General features: G+C 40.7%; 1 protein-coding gene across 2 annotated transcripts in view; it reads right to left on the reverse strand.

Annotated features, from left to right (window-relative positions):
* Nucleotides 1-21,265, reverse strand: part of LOC140716923 (transmembrane protease serine 5-like) — a 72,378-nt gene extending 51,113 nt beyond the window's left edge. For both annotated transcript variants that reach the window (XM_073030033.1, XM_073030032.1), the window contains exons 1-2: nt 21,039-21,265; nt 10,382-10,491 (exon numbers count right to left, since the gene is read on the reverse strand). In XM_073030033.1, the coding sequence (XP_072886134.1) occupies nt 10,382-10,384 (3 nt within the window). In that variant the 5' untranslated portion in view covers nt 10,385-10,491; nt 21,039-21,265. The remainder of the gene's footprint in view (nt 1-10,381; nt 10,492-21,038) is intronic.
* Nucleotides 21,266-22,679: the final 1,414 nt, after the last annotated feature.

Consider the following 22,679-nt stretch of genomic DNA (forward strand, 5'->3'; position numbering starts at 1 on the left):
TCACAGAGTTAGACAACACTTTTGGGGCCCAAGTCCATGCTGGTGATCAAGTCAGCCTATTTATCAGCACTTCCTTTGTTGAATGTGTCCAGATACTTCTGAAATACTTGTTTCCATCTCTTCATGCAGTACATTCCAAATTCCATCTGTCCTCTGGGTGAAAAATGTTTCCTCAGATCCCCTCGAAACCAATTAACCCTTGTCCTCTTGCTTACAAACAAGAGAATATCTGCAGATGCTGGAAATCTGAGCAACATGCACAGAATTGCTGAAGGAACTCAGCAAGCCTTGTAGCATCTATGGAAAAGAGAACAGTTGAGATTTCAGATGTCTTGCCAAAGGGTTTCGGCCCGAAACATCGACTGTACTCTTTTCCATAGATGCTGGCTGGCCTGCTGACTTTCTCCAGCAGTTTGTGTGTGTTCCTGTAGTTTAGTTATCTTTGCTATTGATAGATGTTTTTTATTCTCCACTTATCTATAGTATGTCCAATATGAGGTTCCCACTCAATTTTCTCCACCCCAAAGGAAGCAAATAGTGTTTCTACAGTCTCTCCTCATTTCATTCCAGGCATCATCCTGATGAACCTCCTCAACACTCTCTCCACTGTAATCACTTCCTTTCCATAGTTTGGTGACACAGTTCTCCAGCTATGCCCTGATCAAATGTACCATTACCTCCTTGCTCTTATGTTCCATGACCTGCCTAATGAAAACAAGTATCTCATAAGCATTCATCACCTATGCTACTAATCTTCAGGGATCCTTAGACTTGCACACCAAGGTCCCTTTAAAACATAGAAACATAGAAAACCAAGAGCTCAATACAGGCCCTTCGGCCCAAAATGCTGTGCCAAACATGTACTTTAGAAATTACCTAGGCTTACCCATAGCCCTCTATTTTTCTAAGCTCTATGTACCTATCCAGGAGTCTCTTAAAAGATCTTATCGTATCTGCCTCCACCACTGTCACTGGACCTCACCACTCTCTGCGTAAAAAAAACTTACCCCTGACATCTCCTCTGTACCTACTTCAAAACTGTGCCCTCTTGTGGTAGCTATTTCAGCCCTGGGAAAAATCTTATCCACACGATTAGTGCCTCTCTTATACACCTTAATCAGGTTACCTCTCATCCTCCATCGCTCCACTCCAAGGGGAAAAGGCCAAGTTCACTCAACCTATTCTCATAAGGCATGCTTCCCAATATCCAGGCAACATCCTTGTAAATCTCCTCTGCACCTTTTCTATGGTTTCCACGTCCTTCCTGTAGTGAGGTGACCAGAATCGAGCACAGTACTCCAAGTGGGGTCTGACCAGGGTCCTATATAGCTGTAACATTACCTCTCGGCTCTTAAACTCAATCCCATGGTTGATGAAGGCCAATACACTGTATGCCTTCTTAACCACAGAGTCAACCTGCGCAGCAGCTTTAAGTGTCCTATGGACTCAGACCCCAAGATCCCTCTGATCCTCCACACTGCCAAGAGTCTTACCATTAATCCTATATTCTGTCATCATATTTGACCTACCAAAATGCACCACCTCACACTTATATAGGTTGAACTCTATCTGCCACTTCTCAGCCCAGTTTTGCATCCTATTGATGTCCCGCTGTAACCTCTGACAACCCTCCACACTATCCACAACACCCCCAACCTTTGTGTCATCAGCAAACTTACTAACCCATCCCTCCACTTCCTCATCCAGATCATTTATAAAAATCACGAAGAGAAAGGGTCCCAGAACAGATCCCTGAGGCACACCACTGGTCACCGACTTCCATGCAGAATATCACCCATCTACAACCACTCTTTGCCTTCTGTGAGCAAGCCAATTCTGGATTCACAAAGCAAGGTCCCCTTGGATCTCATGCCTCCTTACTTTCTCAATAAGCCTTGCATGGGGTACCTTAACAAATGCCTTGCTGAAATCCATATACAACACATCTACTGCTCTACCTTCATCAATGTGTTTAGTCACATCCTCAAAAAATTCAATCAGACTCGTAAGGCACGACCTGCCTTTGACAAAGCCATGCTGACTATTCCTAATCATATTATGCCTCTCCAAATGTTCATAAATCCTGCCTCTCAAGATCTTTTCCATCAACATACTAACCACTGAAGTAAGACTCACTGGTCTTGGACTATCTCTACTCCCTTTCTTAAATAAGGGAACAACATCTGCAACCCTCCAATCCTCCGGAACCTCTCCCGTTCCCATTGATGATGCAAAGATCATCACCAGAGGCTCAGCAATCTCCTCCCTCGCCTCCCACAGTAGCCTGGGGTACATCTCATCCGGTCCCAGAGACTTATCCAACTTCATGCTTTCCAAAAGCTCCAGCACATCCTTTTTCTTAATGTATATATGCTCAAGCTTTTCAATCTGCTGTAAATCGTCCCTACAATCACCAAGATCCTTTTCCGTAGTGAATACTGAAGCAAAGTATTCATTAAAAGTATTCATCTGTCATCTCCTCCAGTTCCATACACACTTTTCATTGTCTCACTTGATTGGTCCTATTCTCTCACGTCTTATCCTCTTGCTCCTCACATACTTGTAGAATGCCTTGGGGTTTCCCTTAATCCTGTTTGCCAAGGCCTTCTCATGGCCCCTTCTGGGTCTCCTAATTTCATTCTTAAACTCCTGCCTGCTAGCCTTATAATCTTCTAGATCTCTATCATTACTTAGTTTTTTTGAACATTACGTACGCTTTTCTTTTCTTCTTGACGAGATTTTCAACAGCTTTTGTACACCATGGTTCCTGTACCCTACCATCCTTTCCCTGTCTCATTGAAACGTACTTATGCAGAACACCATGCAAATATCCCCTGAACATTTGCCACATTTCAGCTGTACATTTCCCCGAGAATATCTGTTCCCAATTAATGCTTCCAAGTTCCTGCCTGTAGGCTTCATATTTCCCCTTACTCCAATTAAACACTTTCCTAACTTGTCTGTTCCTATCGCTCTCCAATGCTATGGTAAAGGAGATAGAATTGTGATCACTATCTCCAAAATGCTCTTCCACTGAGAGACCTGACACCTGACCATGTTCATTTCCCAATACCAGATCAAGTACAGCCTCCTCTCTTGCTGGCTTATCTACATATAGATAAAGGGTGGAGGCGAGGTAAGTTACCTGTGTAGAATAGAAACAGGAAGTATATGTGTGAGGCTGTTTTTCTGCGCTCGGTGTCAGATGTGGGAGGTCCGGGAGACTCCCAGCCTCCCAAAAGGCCACATCTGCACCAGATGTGTTGAGCTTCAGTTCCTTAGGGACCATGTTAGGGAACTGGAGATGCAATTCAATGAGGTGATAGATAGGAGCTATAGGCAAGTAGTCACACTGGGGCCTCAGAAGACAGTTAAGTGGGTCACAGTCAGGAGAGGGAAGGGCAAGAGTCAGATATTAGAGAGTACCCCTGTGGCTGTCCCCCTTAAAAATAAATACTCCTGTTTGAGTACTGTTAGGGGACGACAGCCTACCTGTGGGAAGCAACAGTGGTCGTGCCTCTGGCACAGAGTCTGGCCCTGTGGCTCAGAAGGGTAGGGAAAGGAAGAGGATGACAGCTGTGATAGAGATATAATTAGGGGGTCAGACAGGCGATTCTGTGGATGCAGGAAAGAAACACAGATGGTAGTTTGCCTCTCAGGTGCCAGGGTCTGAGATGCTTCTGATCATGTCCACGATATCCTGAAGTGGGAGGGTGAACAGCCAGAGGTTGTGGTACAAATTGGTACCAACGACATAGGTAGGAAAAGGGAGGAGGTCCTGAAAACAGACTACAGTGAGTTAGGAAGGAAGTTGAGATGCAGGACCTCAAAGGCCGTAATCTCAGGATTACTGCCTGTGCCATGTGACAGTGAGTATAGAAATGGAGTGAGGTGGAGGATAAATGACTTCACTGGGTAGTTTTTATAGACTGCCCAATAGTAACAGGGACATCGAGGAGCAGATAGGGAGACAGATTCTGGAAAGGTGTAATAATAACGGGGTTGTCGTGGTTGGAGATTTTAATTTCCCCAATTTTGATTGGCATCTCCCTAAAGCAAGGGGTTTAGATGGGGTGGAGTTTGTTAGGTGTGTTCAGGAAGGTTTCCTGACACAAAATCTCTTTGTTCCTCATTACTCCACAGGACCTTCCATTTATTATGAATGCCCTACCTTTATTCATCTTCCCAAAGTACATCGTCTCACCAACATTCACACCTGGCCTCAGAAGCTATGTTAAGATTGGTGCCGAAAAGCTAAACATTAACCTCAGTCTGCATTGAAAATAGGGATTTTAAATATTGACTCAGATAGATTATAAATCAAATCTTAAAATGCACATGACAATGTGAGCTACATAAGCCTCCCAGGTTGTGGCTTTGAAGGCTTAATATTTTAGATGATTCCAGTCCTTGTTTCAGAGATAAACTCTGCACCCTGAGGAAGTGCTGTTTTACTGCATCATAGAGGCCAAATTTAGGCCAGCATGTCGGTTTGAGCTGAGCTTCGGCATTGGCTATGTACACTGCTGCCTACTCAAGGCAGCTTTATCTACTGTAAACTGCAATGTCAATCTTAAATTAAAATAGAAAATGCTTGAAATCCTCAGCAGCTCAGGTGGCCTTTGAGAGAGAAATTGAATTAACACTTGAGATTCTGCATATGCTGGAAATCCAAAGCAACACACATAAAATGCTGGAGGAACTCAACAGGTCAGGCAGCATCTATGCTTTCCCACCACCAGGCATATCTTTACCACCCTCCCACTTCCGCTTTCTGCAGGGAATGCTCCCTCTGTCCATTTTGTAATCCCCATTAATCTCCCTCCCGACACTTATCCCTTCAAGCAGCCAAAGTGCCACACCTGCCCACTCACCTCCTCCATCACCTCCACTCAGGGCCCCAAACAGTCCTTCCAGGTGAGGCAACACCTCACCTGCAAATCTGCTGGGGTCGTCTATTGTTTCCGGTGACCCCCGACGCGGCCTCCTCTACACTGGTGAGACCCAACATAAATTGGGGGACTGCTTTGTCAAGCATATCCGCTCCATCTGCCAAAAGAGGTACTTCCCGGTGGCCAAACATTTTAATTCTGATTCCCATTCCAGTTCTGACATGTCAGTCCATGATGAGACCACCCTCAGAGTGGAGATTATATTCTATCCAGGTAGCCTCCAACCTAATGGCATGAATACTGATTTCTCCTTCCAGTAAAACCAATTTCTTCCCCCCCCCCGGTTCTTTTCCCCACTCTAGCCTCTTACCTCTTCTCAGTTGCCTACTCCCAGCTTAAAGAAGGCAAACGTAAAAGTGGCGGGCAACAGAAGAGATTCAAAGACGTCTTAAAAGCCGACATGAAGAAATGTAACATCGACATCAACAATTGGGAACCCAATGCCAAGGACAGGAAACTCTGGCAAACTATCATCTGAGAAGCAACAGCAACTTTTGAAGACAACAGTTGTGCAGAATTAGAAGAAAAGAGAAGAAAATGGAAAGAGAGGCAGCAACAACCAAAGCCCGATCTGCCGTCTGGAACTACCTGTCCTGAATGCGGAAGAACTTTCAAAGCCAAGATTGAACTCATAAGCCACTTGAGAGCCTATAAATAGATCAATGGAATAAAGGCCATCATCCTCGACCTGGAGGGATAGCCACAATGACAACGACCTGCCTATCACCTCTGCCTGGGTCCCCTCCTTCCCTTTCTCCTATGGTTCACTCTCCTCTCCTATCAGAATCCTTCCTCTCCAGCTCTTAACCTATCCCACCCATCTGGCTTCACCTATCACCTTCTTGCGACCCTCCTTCCCTTCCCCCAACCTTTTTATCCTGGCATCTTCCCCTTCTGTTCTAATCCTGATGAAGGGTCTCGGCCCAAAACATCAACTGTTTATTAATTTCCAGAAATACTGCCTGACCTGCTGAATTCATCCAGCATTTTGTGTGTGTTGAATTGAACTAACATTTCATTAGAACCAAGATGATAAATCATAAATTTAAAATGATATACTGTCTCTCTTCCCACAGATAGTGCCCGATGTCTGAGTTACACTCAGCCGTCCCTATCCTGATCTCAGTTTTCAGTTTTGCTTTTCAGTGATGATCTTATTTGTTTACCTCTATTCCATACCATCGAGGTCAACTATTAACACTGTTAACTATTGCCTGAATACATCTTAATGCAAATATATACAAATAATTCATTATTTATGGAAATATACCTGCTTTTGGACTTTAATTAATAATAATAACTTACTGAGAGCACATTTCTTGCAGACAATATAGTTCGAAGTGTTTTAGAATGGGATAAAGTGTAAACATAAAAATAAAAGACAAAATGACGTTAGTTAAAAGCAACATTAAATAAATAGGTTTTGATTCGGCATTTAAAAGGGTCAACTGTATCTGCTTCCCTTATTGTTTTAGGTATTGAACTCCGTAGTTTAGGACTTAGGATTTAGGATCTGGACAGCATGATGCTACTTCATGAAATCCACTCAGCGCCCACTTTATTAGGTGCACCTGCTCGTTAATGCAAATATCAAATCAGCCAATCACGTGGCAGCAACTCAATGCATAAAAGTATGCAGGCATGGTCAAGAGGTTCAGTTGTTGTTCAGACCAGACATCAGAATGGGGAAGAAATGTGATCTACGTGACCTTGACTACGGAAAGATTGTTGGTACCAGAAGGGGGTATCTTGAGTATCTCTGAAACTGCTGATCTCCTGGGATTTTCACTCAGAACAGTCTTTAGTGTTAATAGAGAACTATGTGCAAAACAAAAGAAAAACATCCAGTGGCAGCTCTGTGGGTGAAAACACTGTGTTAATGAGAGAGGTCAGACTGGTTCAAGCGGACAGGAAGGTGACAGTAACTCAAATAATCACACGTTACAACAGTGGTGTGCAGAAGAGCATCTCTGAATGCACAACATGTCGAACCGTGAAGTGGATGGGCTACAGCAGCAAAAGACCACGAGCATACAGAAGTACACACAGTGGCCATTTTATTAGGTACAGATCTGTTTCTGTTAAACAAGCTTGATACACATTAATGCGTTGAATTATTTTAGCTCTCACAATTACTTCTCTAAAACTTTACAACCCACAAATTCAAATAGGGTAAATCAACTAAATATGTTCAAGTCTTGAATATATTTCAAGATTCAAGTACATTTATTGCCAAAGAATGTATAAATTATACAACCTTGAGATTTGTTTGCTCACGGGTAGCCACAAAGCAAGAAACCCGAAAGAAGCAAATTAAAGAAAAAGAAGAATAAAATTTAAAATAAAAGACCAACACTCGATGCGCAAAAGAAAGAAAAAATATAAATCATGCAAACTATTGAAGCAAACACCAACTTCATAAAATATATAAGACTATAAAATATGCAGTCTTATGTAGGGAAGATGTCTGAATCAGTGAGGTGACAGAGGTGGAAGACGAAGCAGGGTGTGGGAGAATGGGTTTGGAGCGAGAAAAGGGCTGTTGGAAAGGAGGGATTGAGAGTGTTTGCATAGGGAATAGAAGGACAAAATGATGGGTGGATGGGAGAGAATGAAATGGGAAACAGAAGTAAGGTTGGGAGAGGTGAACAAGTGGAAAAACATGGCTGAGAAGGGATGGACCAGAGAGATGGAGGAACCAAGGAGTGTTAGAGAAATAGTGGTGAATTGAGAAGGATGGAGAGCACTCTGGACATTCCTACTGTAAAGTCATAGAGCCATATAGGAAGGGATTAGATCTGTCCAACCTATCCATGCTGAACAAGGTGAACCATCTCATATGCCAGTGTTTAGCCCATATGCCTCTAACCAATTCTTATACATGTGCCTGTAGAAATGTCTCTTAAATGTTATATTTGTTTCTAATTCTACCTCTTCATCTGGAAGCTCGTTCCACATCCCTACTATTTTCTGTGTTAAGAACCTGCCCCTCACTTGCCCCTTTCACTTGAAGTGTATGACTACTGTTTTTATACTCTCCTAGCCTGGTACAAAGACTGTGACCATTCACTTTATCTATACCCTCATGATTTTATAGATCTCCATAACATCACCCCTCATCTGTGTTTGACAGAAAACAGGCCCAGCCTATGCAGCCTCTCTTCATATTTCAATCACTCCAGTCCCAGCAACATCAATATGACTCCTTAAAGCAGCCGTTCCAACTTAATGACATTTAGTCATAAAATTTCACAACATATGCTGGTGATATTAAACCTGATTCTGATTAATGAAGGCTTTCGTATAGCTGGGTGAGCAGAACTGCATACATGTTCCAATTTTGAGCGAAGCTATTTATCATAGTGTGTGCTGAATATTCACCAGTCATTTTATTAATTTCTGCTCTGAATCTCTGTTCACAGATCTCTGCTCATTCATCATCCCTCATCCTGGTGGGCCACACGTCCCAATTATTTCCAGCCTCACCCATTCATTCATACTCCCACTTGCTGCACGCCTTCTCCAGTTTCATTCATTCTCTGGTTTCTGCAGCTGGCTGCAGCACTAAATGGCATATTGAAGTGAGATGGATTGGCTCCTTTGCTTCAAGCAAGTGATATTTGCAAATAGGGAGTGCCTGTTAGTTAAGTTAAATTTTTCCCTGTTGCTCTACAATATACAGTACAAGATTAGAAATCCTGAACATCAGAAATCAAGACATTCTAAATACCTTTAACTCGTGCTCAACAAGGACCTTTATTTATTTAACATCTTTAACGTAGTGGGACATCCCAAGTTATTTTTTGCACTTTCTACAATGTTCAAATCACACAGGCTTTTGTATGATTGCTTATACTAGGACATTCTATCTTGTTGAACGATGTTGGAGTTAAAACTTTACGTAATCCTTCTGCCACACCTTCCCTCATTACACTCTACCAACTCACCCTCTCATGTGCCTTGTCTAGCTTCCCATTAAATGCATTGATACTGTTCCCTAAGTTTACCCTGTGCATTTACCCACAAGTCCTACAGGGTTACCATTAGCTGACAGTTGCAGTAGCTTATAGCAGAAGTAAAAGTCATATTAGAAAATATTGTATTAGACTGAATGTCTCCACATTTTAAATTACAAACTATTTAACCATATTTGGACTGTATGCAAATAAATCCATTAGATGTTGCTGCTTTGGGAGTGCATGGAAATTGCCAACAAAATTCAACAGGGCTGATTCTTCTGCTCAAAAAGTGTCAGAATTCTATAATATCATGTATAGTAAAACCCACGTGCTCACGGGGAGAAAATACAAACTCCTTAGATGCAGTGGTAGGAGTTGAACCCAGGTCACTGACACTGTAAAGTGTTGTGCTAACCACTGCGCTACCATGCTGCCCCAAATTGATGTGTGTTATAGAAGCAAATTCCATTTATAGAGCACCATTCATGATCTCAGTACTAACAGAAACATAGAAACATAGAAAACCTACAGCACAATACAGGCCCATCGGCCCTCAAAGTTGTGCTGAACATTACCTTAGAAGTTATTAGGCTTACCCATAGCCCTCTATTTTTCTAAGCTCCATGTACCTATCTAGCAGTCTCTTAAAATGCCCTATCGTATCTGCCTCCACCACCGTTGCTGCCAGCCCATTCCACACACTCACTACTCTGAGTAAAAAACTTACCCCTGACATCTCTTCTGTACCTACTCCCCAGCACCTTAAACCTATATCCTCCTGTGGCAACCATTTCAGCCCTGGGAAAAAGCCTCTGACTATCCACACAATCAATGCCTCTCATCATCTTATACACCTCTATCAGGTCACCTCTGTATGCATCAAATTGATTTAATGACAATGAAGTACTTTTATACTTATTGTTGCACTGTTGGACACAGAGAAATCCAGATAATCTAATTCAGTAACAGAGGTTGTGGAAGAAATGTTGGCCGAGGTACTTTTTCAAATGAGGTAATTTAAGGACACTCACATTTACAGAACAAAAGGAAGCTTGGTTTAAAATTTTATCGGTATGATTCACACAATATTGCATGAAAGCCGTTTAGTTTAGATTTTGTCCTTAACTTTGGGGGGGGGGCTAAAGGCTTGAGCCCACAACTTCTGACAGATAAGGGAAAGATTATTCACTGTAACCAAAATGTTTTGACTTGAAGCAAGATCACTCTACAATATTGGAAGTACAAAATAGATTGAGAGGCACTCAACAGGGCAGCTTAACACTATGAAACACCATTCAAAACGGGGGATAGCACCTGATTGAAGAGATGGCTTGTCCAGACTCTTTCAAGAATTATTCTGCAAATCCAGCATTTCATATTTAAGCCATTGCAAAGGAAAGTACTTTTGTAAAGTATTGTAATTAACCGCGGAGTAACACGCCAGTTAGTATTCTTATTTTAAATGCTTACCATTATAGGTTTCAGTACACGCAATTCATGGCTGTCAGCTGTTCTTGTGTGGAAGTTCTGAACGTATTTTGGTTTGCGATTACAAAGCAAGCGTCTATTCCTGTGTCATTCTGAGAGATAATAATATTATCATTACAATACAGGATGGGTTTTGTTTTCAAAGAGAAACTCAAGAGTTACTCAGCTGGTAAAACTAGTTTTCAAATATCAAGCTGCAGACGCAAGCATAGCTCAGCTTCTGCTCGGCAACCACTTCATTTAACTTCAAGTTTTCTAAATGATTCAAAATATTAATTTAAAAGAAGAGTTGACCTAGTTATAAAGACCAAAGAGACTGGTAGAAAACCCAGAATATTCCAATTTTTATATCTTAGTCGCTGATCTCTCCCACAGACATTTGCAGGATGACAGAACACTCTGAAGCACTTGACTCCTAAGGATATGCAGCACATATGAAATGTAAGGTGAAATGATTGGCCTTTGACTATGGCAACAAGATTTGGGTGCTGGTTGCAATCTACAGTTCAGGATCAGAATCAGAATCAGGTTTATTATCACCAGCATGTGACGTGAAATTTGTTAACTTAGCAGCAGCAGTTCACAGATATATTCATGTAATCTGCCTGAAGTCACAGTGAATAGTCTATACAACAGACCAGATTCAACATCGTTAAGAGAAGGATCCGTTGCAATATGCAGGAAAAACATATCCATTGAGTTGCCAACTAGAATTTGCTACACAATGTTGTGTTTTGGAAATAAATTGTATATTCTTTTCTGGAGGGAATAGGCCAATGCTCAGAATCAGAATCAGAAATCTATATATGTTAAATTAGACCAAAAATAATGAGGTGGTGTTCATGGGTTGGATCATTGTCCGTTCAGAAATCTGATGGCAGAGGGGAAGAAACTGTTCATAAAACATTGAGTGTGTGTACTTAGGTTCCTGCACCTCTGCTCTGCTCTGATGGTACTAATAAGAAGAGAGCATGTCCTGCATGCTGGGGGTCCTTACTGACATATGCTACCTTTTTGAGGTATTACCCTTTGAAGATGTCCTCAATGCTGAGGAGACTAGTGCCCATGATGGAGCTGGTGGTGTTTGTAACTTTCTGCAGCTTTTTCTGACACTGGATGAAATGGTAGAGATGTAGGGGAATAGTAATAGATGATGAGGTGGAGGAGAGGGTATTAGCTGTTTCAGGAAACCAGCCTGACAGAATCAATGGCCTACTTCCACGGTGTATCATTAACAGACCACCGTAGGAGCCCAGCTACTCTAATATCACAACAGGGGAGGAAGTAATTGCCAAGAAAATGATTGAAGAAGTTAGAACTGCTGCTTGGTTATGAGAAACGCTAATAAGTGTGAACACTGTGAGGGTGAAGTGACTGGATGTTTGAACAGTGCTCTGTGTAGCCCAGCTGCTGAAGGCAAGAACATGGTGTTCCTGATCACCAAGAGTCGTGGTATCAATGACTTTGGCAGTGTTTCAAAATCAAAGACATAATAAATTTATTATCAAAGTATGTATATGTTTTGATATTCTATTTTGAGATTCATTTTCTTGTAGGATTCACAAGGGAAATAAAGAAATACAAAGAAATTTATGAAAAACTATATATAAACAAAGACTAACAATGTGCAAAAGAAGAAGAATTGTGCAAATAAAAAATAAATGAATAAATAAAAAAAATACTGAGAACATGAGTTGTAGAGACCTTGAAAGTGAGTCCATAGGGTGTGGAATCAGTTATGCGTTGAGGTGAGTGAAGTTATCCACGCTGGTTCAGGAGCCTGATGGCTGAAGGGTAATAACTGTCCCTGAAGCTGGTGGTGTGGGACCTGAGGCTCCTGTAGCTCCTGCCCGATGGCAGTAGTGAGAAGAGAACATGGCCTGGATGGTGGGGGGGGGGGGGGGGTGTCCCTGATGATAGATGCTGCTTTTCTTGTGGCAGTACCCCATGTAAATGTGCCCAATGGTGGGAGGGCTATTCCCACCCACCCCCGCCTTTAGTAAACATGCTAACAGACATTTCTCAGAAAAGAAACTTTATTTCAAGGAATTACATATTAGGAATAAACAATAGGGCATTTGACAATAGTTCAGCAGTGAATGTATATATTGTACTATAGATATACTACGTTGTATGGCATCAGCTTTTAAAAAAACTATTAATGGGATAGTACTATTAATAGCAAGGGGAGTACTCATTATGAACAATCCCTCATTACTTGTGAAATGGCACTGATGAATTACCACACTGAACACGCAGTCTGTATGGTGTATTTACTCCAACTCTGCGTTCCTGAATTCAGCCTAGCGGTAGGTCAACTGCTTTGTGAGTTCTGTTTCCATTTGTGTTAGCACTTCGCAGTAAAAAGCAGCTTTAAAGTGGACCTTATACAATAAATCTCTGGAGGAAAAAAGCATTTAGGAAGAATTTGACATGCACTATCCTCCTTCACTCAGTGTTACTAGCAGCCAATCCCAAATCAAGTGGAACAGAATGAGGTAAATTCCAAAAAGTAATTTCACTCTGCCCCAGCTTTAGCGTTGAGATTATTGTCTAGTTATCTTTTCTTTCTCACACAGGGCTCTCTAACTGAAATTGGCAACTTAATGGCAGTTACAAGAGAGGAGTAAATATGGACTTTGAACAAAAATTTAGGAAGTGAAGTTATTTCCATAGCTCTAAGAGCTAACGCTCGTGTTTAACCCTTGCAATCAATGGAACTCTCAGCCAATTTATTGCACTGAAGTTACCTTGTCAGGAGTAAGTTCATTATCAATGGGTAATCGATAATGTACTCCAAATACTGATAATTGCTTCAAAACCATGAGAGATCCTGCAGATAGTGGAGATCTTCAACAACACACACAGAATGTGAGAGAAACGCAGCAAGTCAGGCAGCATCTATGAAGAGGAATAAACAGTCGACGTTTTGGGCTGCGACTCTTCATCAGGACTGGAAAAAAAGGGGAAAGAAGCCAGAATATGAAGGTAGGGATAGGGAGAGGAGCTGGGAGGTGATAGGTGAGACCAAGTAAGGGGGAAGGTGGGTGGGCGGGAATGAAGTAAGAAGCTTTGAATGACAGTTGGAAGAGGTAAAAGGCTGAAGAAGCAGGAATCTAATAGAAGAGGACAGTAAACTATGGAATAAAGGGAAGGAGGTGGGAAACCAGAGAGAGGTGATGGACAGGTGAGAAGAGAAAGGGTGAGAGGGTAACCAAAATGGGGAATGGAAAAAGAAGGCTGGAGGGAGTCGTTACCAGAAGTTAGAGAAATCAATGTTCATGCTTTAGGTTGAAGGCGACCCAGACAGAATTTGAGGTGTTGTTCCTCCAACCTGAGTTTGGCCCAATCGTGTGCTCGTCCATTATACCTACAAAATAATATCTGAAAGTCTGTTTGTATTCTAGTTCTGTTCTCATCTGTTTGTCTGAAGTAAGCTGCAAGGAATAAAAAAATTGTCTTCATGTATTCAGTGAAAGCCGGATCCATAGCTTGAAGCCCCTGCTAATAATATTTAATTGTGACCATAAGGATGTATAGCACATTTATATAATAAGTATTATATTCCAAATTAAATCATTTTTGGAAACATTTAACAAAATACAATTCTCAATGGATACTTTCTAATCTATTATTTAAACCAGCAGGATATTGACTAGATATCGATTGAAGAATTAATGTAAATAGGGAAACACAATTAAAATTCTAATTGAAGGGATTAAATCTCTCTCTTTCCTCTGGATATTTCTTCAGTCTGTGTGTATACTCTCTCTCCACTGGGTATTTTTGCGGTTTGAGATCCACCCTCTCCACTGGACCTCTCTGCAGTCTGACATTCCACATCCTTTATCCCTGCTTAGAATTAAACAGTTAGCCTCTAGTAGGGATTGATTCTGAAATCTTCCATCTTCAACTCATCCTGTGTGCGTGGGGTAAGCTTGAAGCCTTTGTCTTTATTGGAGGCACTAGGCAAATGCCAACTTTCCAAGATTATCCCAGATTTAAGAAACATAAAGTTTCATGGAAATTGTTCTTGCCTAGTCCTGAAAAGAAAATTATTTAATAAGTGCCTTTTTCTTTTTTTCTTCTTTATTTAGAACTATATTGCAGATAGCTGGGGAGAAAAGGTCCCTGGACTCAATTTATGAATTATCCAATCATGTAAAATTGAATCTATTTTGTAATTGTTGGAAGAAGTAAAGCATTGTTAGAGGGTCATTTGATGAACCCTTTGAGTAAGTTTACCCTACAGACCCTTTTAAAATTGTCATCTTACTTTGGTCAGAGAGGACTCTTGGGATCTTTCCAGGTGAATTGATATGTGGAAAGATTGGATAAGTTAGAGTTTCTCTGGGATGGTAGCAACTGAGTGGTGACTAACTTGAGATGTATAAGATTGGGAGAAGAAGAGATACAGAAAAAAACGTAAAGCCTGTTTCTTTCAACAATGGATCAAAAACTAAAAGGCAGAAGTAATGTAATTGATAGGCAGATGAGTCAAGAAAAAAGTAAATGTCTTTTCATCCACAGGGTGGTCAGGGTCTTGAAGTCACTTCCCGAAAGAGTGATACTGACAGAACTTGTCAAGCTTAAACCAACTGTGATCTTCAGGCTAGAACCAAATGCAGGGAGGTGGCATTGAGTTGGGAAAGCTTTCTTGCACCAACACAGACACAATAGACCAATTTCCTTACAGTCTTGCCTGTTTTGAGGTGACCCCTCCATATTTGCTGAACATAGTATGATGGATTCTGCAATGCCACATACTATTATTTGCAATCAATAGTGTTTTAGTTATTTCTGTCTAATTTCCTCTTAAAAGAATAATTCTACAGATGGGTTGCTAAAATTGTAATAGATTGAGATAAGCATTGAAAACCATTGGGAAAATGCCCTGTGGTATTTTCTATACATAATTTGATGGGTTTTTTTTTGCTTTCACTAAGAAGGCTGCCATTTATTACCCATCAAATGATCTGATCCCTGTAGATCTGCATTTACTTGTCCAAGTCTCATTGGAAAGGCAGTTCTAGGATTTTGATCGAGGCTTGAAGTGGTTGATGTATGCCTGAATTGGGATGACATAATTTGAAAGGGATTTGGAGGTGGTGTTTCCTTGCTACTCTTGTCACTTGCGGCAGGCGTTGTCACAGATACTGCCACGTCATTGCCATCAACGTTCGATTTATGCATGAATATTTCTTTCTATCAGTGTCAAACTTATTTTTTCCATTTATTATTGATGCACCATCAATAACTCACTCTGAGACGTAAGAAACGAGGTATCGGCTTTTATTGACTGGAAGAATGAACAACACTACATCCTGGAGAATGAGGCCGGGCTCAGGCCTCAATCGCCTTTATACAGGGGTCTGTGGGAGGAGCCACAGGAGCAGTCAGCAGGGGTCTGTGGGAGGAGCCACAGGAGCAGTCAGCAGGGGTCTGTGGGAGGAGCCACAGAAGCAGTGGGTCTGTGGGAGGAGCCACAGGAGCAGTCAGCAGGGGTCTGTGGGAGGAGCCACAGGAGCAGTCAGCAGGGGTCTGTGGGAGGAGCCACAGGAGCAGTCAGCAGGGGTCTGTGGGAGGAGCCACAGGAGCAGTCAGCAGGGGTCTGTGGGAGGAGCCACAGGAGCAGTCCAGACAGGTAGATGTAGTTCACCACAATTGTTGTGATGGATATTCACTTCCCAGGGCACAAAAGGCTTATTGGCACCACAGTATGATCTTTTCAAAATTCTTTTGCTACCCTTCTTGTTGTAAACAAGTAAACAGTGAGGTCTTGTAGGCCCATTTTTAATGAATGTAAGATAGTGGGGTTAAGTTAATTGGCCTGCATCAAACCAGACAACATTAGCTAAACTATTTGTGCTATTGTGACTGAATTCAAGTAAGCTTGCAGTCCAGGCTGATTCTGTCACTTAGTATATCAAAAATGGTCACAGGTATACTAGATCAATCAATAATTGTGATATTTATGTACTCATATATTCAGCATTAACTTTGTGTGTTTGGGATTTCTGTCCCATGAAGCTTTTAGACCATCTGTGTGAATTATTTTGTCCCAGCAATGGTATCTGGAAAACATCACATGCAGATGGTGTCAACTATTAGTAGGGCAGTATAAATGTTAGAAAGCTTTGGGGATTGTTAGGAATGCCAAGGAGAATGACAGAAAGAATGAGGTGACAGAAAGAAGAACTGAAATTCATTCCTCAGCCTTCGGTTTCTGTGACGGATAACTCGTCTGTCTGCAATTCGTTGGTATGTTCTTTTAATTCATAAGAATTGTGTCTGTGTTAGGAAATCCTTTGTAGTTTATAAATCTTCTGTAATTTGGAAATCTTTTATAGATCAGAGATCCTCTGTGAGATTTAAATATGTATAAAACACTATTTGTCTAAATTTAAACATGTATCATTAATAAACTGTGTTTAACCTATTTCATTAGCTGGAAGTATCTCCTCCTTGGTGAGGAGGGGAAACACATCACTCAAATAGAGGGTATAGCACTAGACCTTGCCACTGATTCTAGACCGGGAAATAAGCTAGTCTCTGAAGAGTAAGTTAATACAGTATAATCTCCCTATAGTGAAAATACCTGTAGATACCTATATTGGATAAGGCTTAAAATCTCCTTTTGAGTTAGGGATTTGCGGATAGGAAACTCAATCCCATCTTTGGAGATTTTAAGCTCTATCTGATATAGTTATCTACAGATATCCTCGCTATGGGCAGGTTTTACCTGCTGAATTTCTCCAGCATTTCTGTGTGTTACTATTACATTGTGACAGTATTGTTAGCAAGTGTGGGAGTACTGAGCAATGATTGAAGAGAGACCCCTCTAGTCTTCCTATGAAGAATGCTTGCCCTGGATTTTGGAAAAATGCAGTTCTTAAGCAAGATTGACAATTGACTATACAATTTGCAAAGGGAATGAAGTGAGAGCAAAGCTATCAATAGTCCAGTGGGATAAGTTGATTTTTTCCCTCAGGAATGATTGAAGCATCTATTTTCATCTTTGGTACAAATACTTAGTTTTGATGGATTATAATGATGATAAATGTGATGGTGTGTTGACTCTGCAGCTGCAGAAGTTGTTTCTATGGAAGGAAGCCAGAGATCCCTTTGTCAGGAGATTGCTTTAAGTGTAAGCAGAGGGGATTAGTTTAGATGACCATTTGATTACTAGTTTATTTTGTTCAGCACAACGTTGTGGGCTGAATGGCTTGTTCCTGTGCTGTACTGTTCTAAGATACTCTCTATCCCATCTTCAAGGTTTGGCAACCATTCCATCAATACTGCGTCAAAGCACTGGAATGACATAGCAAACTATAGGAGAGCCTTTAGTATTGTGATCCTGTGATTCTAGGCTACCTTTAATATTCCAAAAATTATGGCGAATAGAGTTTCCTAGTGTATCTGATTTCTATCATTTTAATTTTAATTCCTATCATTTTAATTTTAATTCTGTATTACAGTTATACTGTGATCTTTCTATCCTAAGCCTTCCACACAATCTCACCTATTGTAAGGTCCATTTGTCTTCTGATATAAAAATTAAATTCAACATTGGCAATTAATTCTTTTCTAGAACCATTACTTATTTTTCCCTTCACAAAACTGTTAGTATTTTATCTGCCAGTATTGCCATTTACTACCTCCTCTCCTTAAAACTTTACTTTTAACTAGAAGATGATAGTTTGTTGACTTGAAGCATTACCTCATTTTCTTTCTCCATCAATGCCACCTGAGATATTGAGTATTTCCACCAATTTTAGTCTTTTATTTATTTTGCAGTTTAATAACTGAATGTGGCAGTGTTCGGAGGAGATCAGAAAGAAAATTTTCAGTTACCTTTCACAGATACACTGATATGCATAAGTGGTACAGAAACTGGAGCCTAAAAACCTTTGTTAATTGCCCAAAGCTTATAATTAATTGAAAATAACTGTGATACTGACATATTTAAACTTTAGACCTGGATATGAAACTTAGATCTTTAGAAATTTCATATAGACAGCACAATAAACCAAACTATTTACATTGAAAGCCTTAGCAACATCCAGACAATGCTTACTTTGTTATGTAGGTAACAAGAGACACAATGTTTGCATATCTAAATTCCATTTTCTTCAAGTTGTTACCTTTTCATGTTGGAGGGTTCAGATCTTGTAGGGCATTGTTTGTAGAAATTAGTATTGCTCTCCAGACACCCAAATATATGTTTGAAAAGTTAATTAAATTTAAAATCTTGAAGTGATTCTCAGTTAAACAGAATTCTACCCTGTGCGGACTCCCTGGACTATAATCTGTTTCTTTGGTCAAGTGTCTAGTGTCATAAGTCATGACAGATAATTCATTGACATGAAAACATCAGAAAAGAACAGTTGATTGTGGTTATGCTCATCCAATCATCAGGCACAATACAGAGTTAATTGCATTAGCTCAACGAATGGCCAATGTCCCCTAGGCAGGCTGCAGCTTCCCTCCTTTGAACTATGAATTAATTAACTTTGTGCTTTTTCAATGCTAACTCAAAATATTAATATGTCTACATCATTTTTCATGAAGGCTCTGGCTAATAAGCTTAAAATTCTATAGTTAGAGTAAACAACAACTTCTCTGCAGCACGGAGATGCCTTCTGACCAATTCAGTCCACCTGGTGTTTACGTCACGTAGAAGTCTCCTTACCATTAAGGTCCATCAGTAATCCTATTCATCTCTCTACTTTGATTTAAAGACATCCACCCACTTCGGCTATTATTTCACACAATGCAAATTCCAATTTCTACCTGCTTTCTGGGAAATGAAGCTTCCTATTATAGAGTGTCTTCGATCTAGATGTGTAGTGGAGAGTATCCTGACTGACTGCATCGAGCCTGGTGTGGAAACACCACTGCCTAAGAATCAAAAAGCCTACAAAAGTGGACACAGCCCAGTTCATCACAAGCATGCCCCTTCTACCACTGGGCTCCTGAACCAGTGTGAATAACTTCACTCACCTCAACTTGAACTGATTCCACAGCCTATCGACTCATTTTAAAGAACTCTGCAGCTCATGTTTTCAGTATTATTTATTTATTAGTAGTATCTTTTCTGTATTTGCATTTTGTCTGCTTTTGCACATTGATTGCTTGTCAGTCTTGCTTGTGTGTAGTTTTTCTTTGATTCTGTCATAGTTCTCTGCTCTACTGTGACTGCCTGCAAGAAATGAATCTCGGGGTTGAAAATGGTGACATATACATACTTCGATAATAAATTTACTTTGAACTTTTAACTTTTTGAGTGAAAACTTCCTCACAGGAATTTCTCTTCATCCTTGCTTACAGTTGCACGATGTTAAAAATGGTTTTATATCTATTTTTATACTTTTTTATATTTTCTGGAGAAGAAAGCCTTGGTCTTCTCAGGCAGTTACAACCTCCCATTCCTGTTAACAACATTCACTTGTATATATTTTCTTTTTCTACTGTGAATACTGGAACTGGGAAAAGGGAAAGTGCAAGTAGAGAGGCCACAGTGGTGAAGTTGGCTATTTTTTTCCAACATCAGAGACCCTAAAACCAATTACTGCATTGTTTTAAAGACCTAATAATAATTTGTGGATCTTTCCTTATTTTCAATAAATTAGCAGACACATAACAATGCATAGATAAATGGAAAATAATGGAAACACTCAGCAGGTTAGACAGTATCTGTGGAAGGAGAAATAGAATTAATATCTTGTCTGAACCCTCTGTCAGACATTCTAATGAAGAGTTTTCCTACTGAAATATTAGCTCTATTTCTCTTTCTGCACATACTGCCTGACCTGCTGAGTGTTTCAGTTTTAATTTTAGATTTCCAGCATTAGCAATTTGCTTTTTCATTTAGTAAGGATGCACATGTTTTCCTTGACATGTGCAAAAGCTCAAAATAGTTTTGAGAAAGCTGGTCTATTACTACATGCTAGCAATTCACAACATAACATTGAAATCAGATAATTCGAACTGCTGACTCGGCTAAGGCAAATCAAGGAGGCATGTGCTTTATAGTCAAATCTTGCTGCTGCTCCAACGTGGTGGTATCTTGAACTACACTCACTTATCTTTCAATTCAGATGTTTCGGCAACCAATGATCGCACTTTAAGGACTCTTTATCTTGTTATTTCATGTTTTCGTTACTTATTGCTATTTATTTATGTTTGCGTTTGCACCATTTGTTGTCTTCTGCACTCTGGTTGATCTTTCATTGATCCTGTTATAGTTACAATTCTATAGATTTGCTGAGTATGCCCACAGGAAAATGAATCTCAAGGTTGTATATGGTGACATAAATGTACTTTGATAATAAAATTTACTTTGAACTTTACGGCAGATAATAGATAAATATTTGGAAGATCAAGTCATTGAGAGGTATGGGGAACTGGCACAGAAGAGCTGAGGCCAGCACAAATCTGCAAGTGGCACGCATATTTTGGCATCAACTTACATGTCCACCATGTTCACAAAACACACAAGCAACAACATTTATAATGCTTCATTCACTGTCTAACTTTTTGATGCTGCTGTAATTTAGAAGCAATAGCTGTTTCTAGTCAAAGCAATGTTAAAGAAGACAATAGTTACTCTATCATAAAGAAAGATGGGATGACTTACAATGTTGACCTGATCTGGTCTCTCCCCCCAAAGATCTCATCCACTCTGGCATGCAGACGGCTGATGGCACAAAGACGAAGTAGATTGTGATTGAAGCCTTGCATCTGGGACTCACATCATCATTTGGCAGTGGAGTCACCATCTGCATGCATGTATACTTTTGATTTGGATTGACCTACATGTAATTGGACTGCTAAAGATTGTGAAGGGCATTTACAAAATCCGCAAGTTCTTTGCTGGTGATATAAACCTGATTTCATGCAGGTTTAATATTTAACCTTGGAGGTATTTATTTTTGCTAGACTCCTTGTGGCTAAACTTCAGTATTACTTCTAATTAATCAGAAAGTAATCTGTAAAATGCTACACTTTAGCAACACCTTTGTTTACACTGCACTGTTTGTCTCAGATCCCCTGGTAACAACACATTCCATACATTCAGCCACTCAGCAGCTCATAACATGTCACAGTTTTATACCGGCAAGTCTCCAGTTGTCAAGAAGACCCTCAGTTCGGCGATCATCTCTTTTCAAATGCATTTTAATTTGTCCCTTTCAGTGTGTTTAGATAGAACTTGAATCAGCAGCTGATTACAAGCATGCATTGGCAAAACTGCATGGTACTGTCTGTTACCAAGGAACAGCCTATCCCAATGCATTTCAGATTATAGTCGGTGACTTTAACCAGGCCTGTTTGAAAAAAACCTTGCCCAATAATCACCAGCACATAACCTATTGCACCAGAGGTCCCAACACACTAGGCCACTGCTACACTACAATAAGGAATGCATATCATTCCTTCCCAAGACCGCATTTTGGCAAGTTGGGTCATTTGGCTGTACTCCTACTACCTGCATCCAGACGGAGCCTAAAGAGCAAGGCTCCAGAGATCAAGACAACTAAGAGGTGGTCATGGGAGGCTGAGGAACAGTTACAGAATTGCCTTGAGTCAGTGGACTGGACCGTGTTCAAGACTCACCTGAGGTCCTGTATGACTCCACCAGGGTTGTTACAGACTTTATTAAAACAGCTGTGGATGAGTAGAGACAAAATTGTTCAGGGTTTTCCCCAATCAGAAGCCCTGAATGAATAGTGAAATCCAGAATTTGTTGAGAGCCAGATCAGAGGCTTCCAAGTCCAGAGATCAAGAATACTACAAGAGGTGCAGGTATGATCTCTGGAAGGCCATCTCTTGGACAACGTGGAGATTCTGGGCTAGACTGGAATCAATGAAGGATGCTCAACAGCTGTGGCAGGGTTTGAACACCATAACCTCCTACAAAGCTAAAACCTGCGATTATGGGGGACAGCAGAGCTTAGCTTCCAGATGAATTCAATGCCTCCTATGCTCGCTTTGACACAAGAACAGGGAGGAACCATTGCGCACCCCCATGTCTCCCAATGATCCTTTGGTCTCAGTATCTGAAGATGATGTGCAGGCTGCCTTCAAGAGAGTGAATCAAAGGAAAGCATCTGGTCCAGACGAGTACCTGGCCGAGTGCTGAAGACCTGTGCCAGCCAGCTGCCTGGTGTATTCACCAATATCTTCAAACTCTCGCTCTGGCAGTGTGTGGCACCCAATCGTACCGGTGCCCCAGAAGAGCATGGTAACCAGTCTCAATGACTATCGCCCAATGGCATTT

This window comes from Hemitrygon akajei, chromosome 26, assembly GCF_048418815.1.
Source record: "Hemitrygon akajei chromosome 26, sHemAka1.3, whole genome shotgun sequence".
NCBI lineage: Eukaryota > Metazoa > Chordata > Chondrichthyes > Myliobatiformes > Dasyatidae > Hemitrygon > Hemitrygon akajei.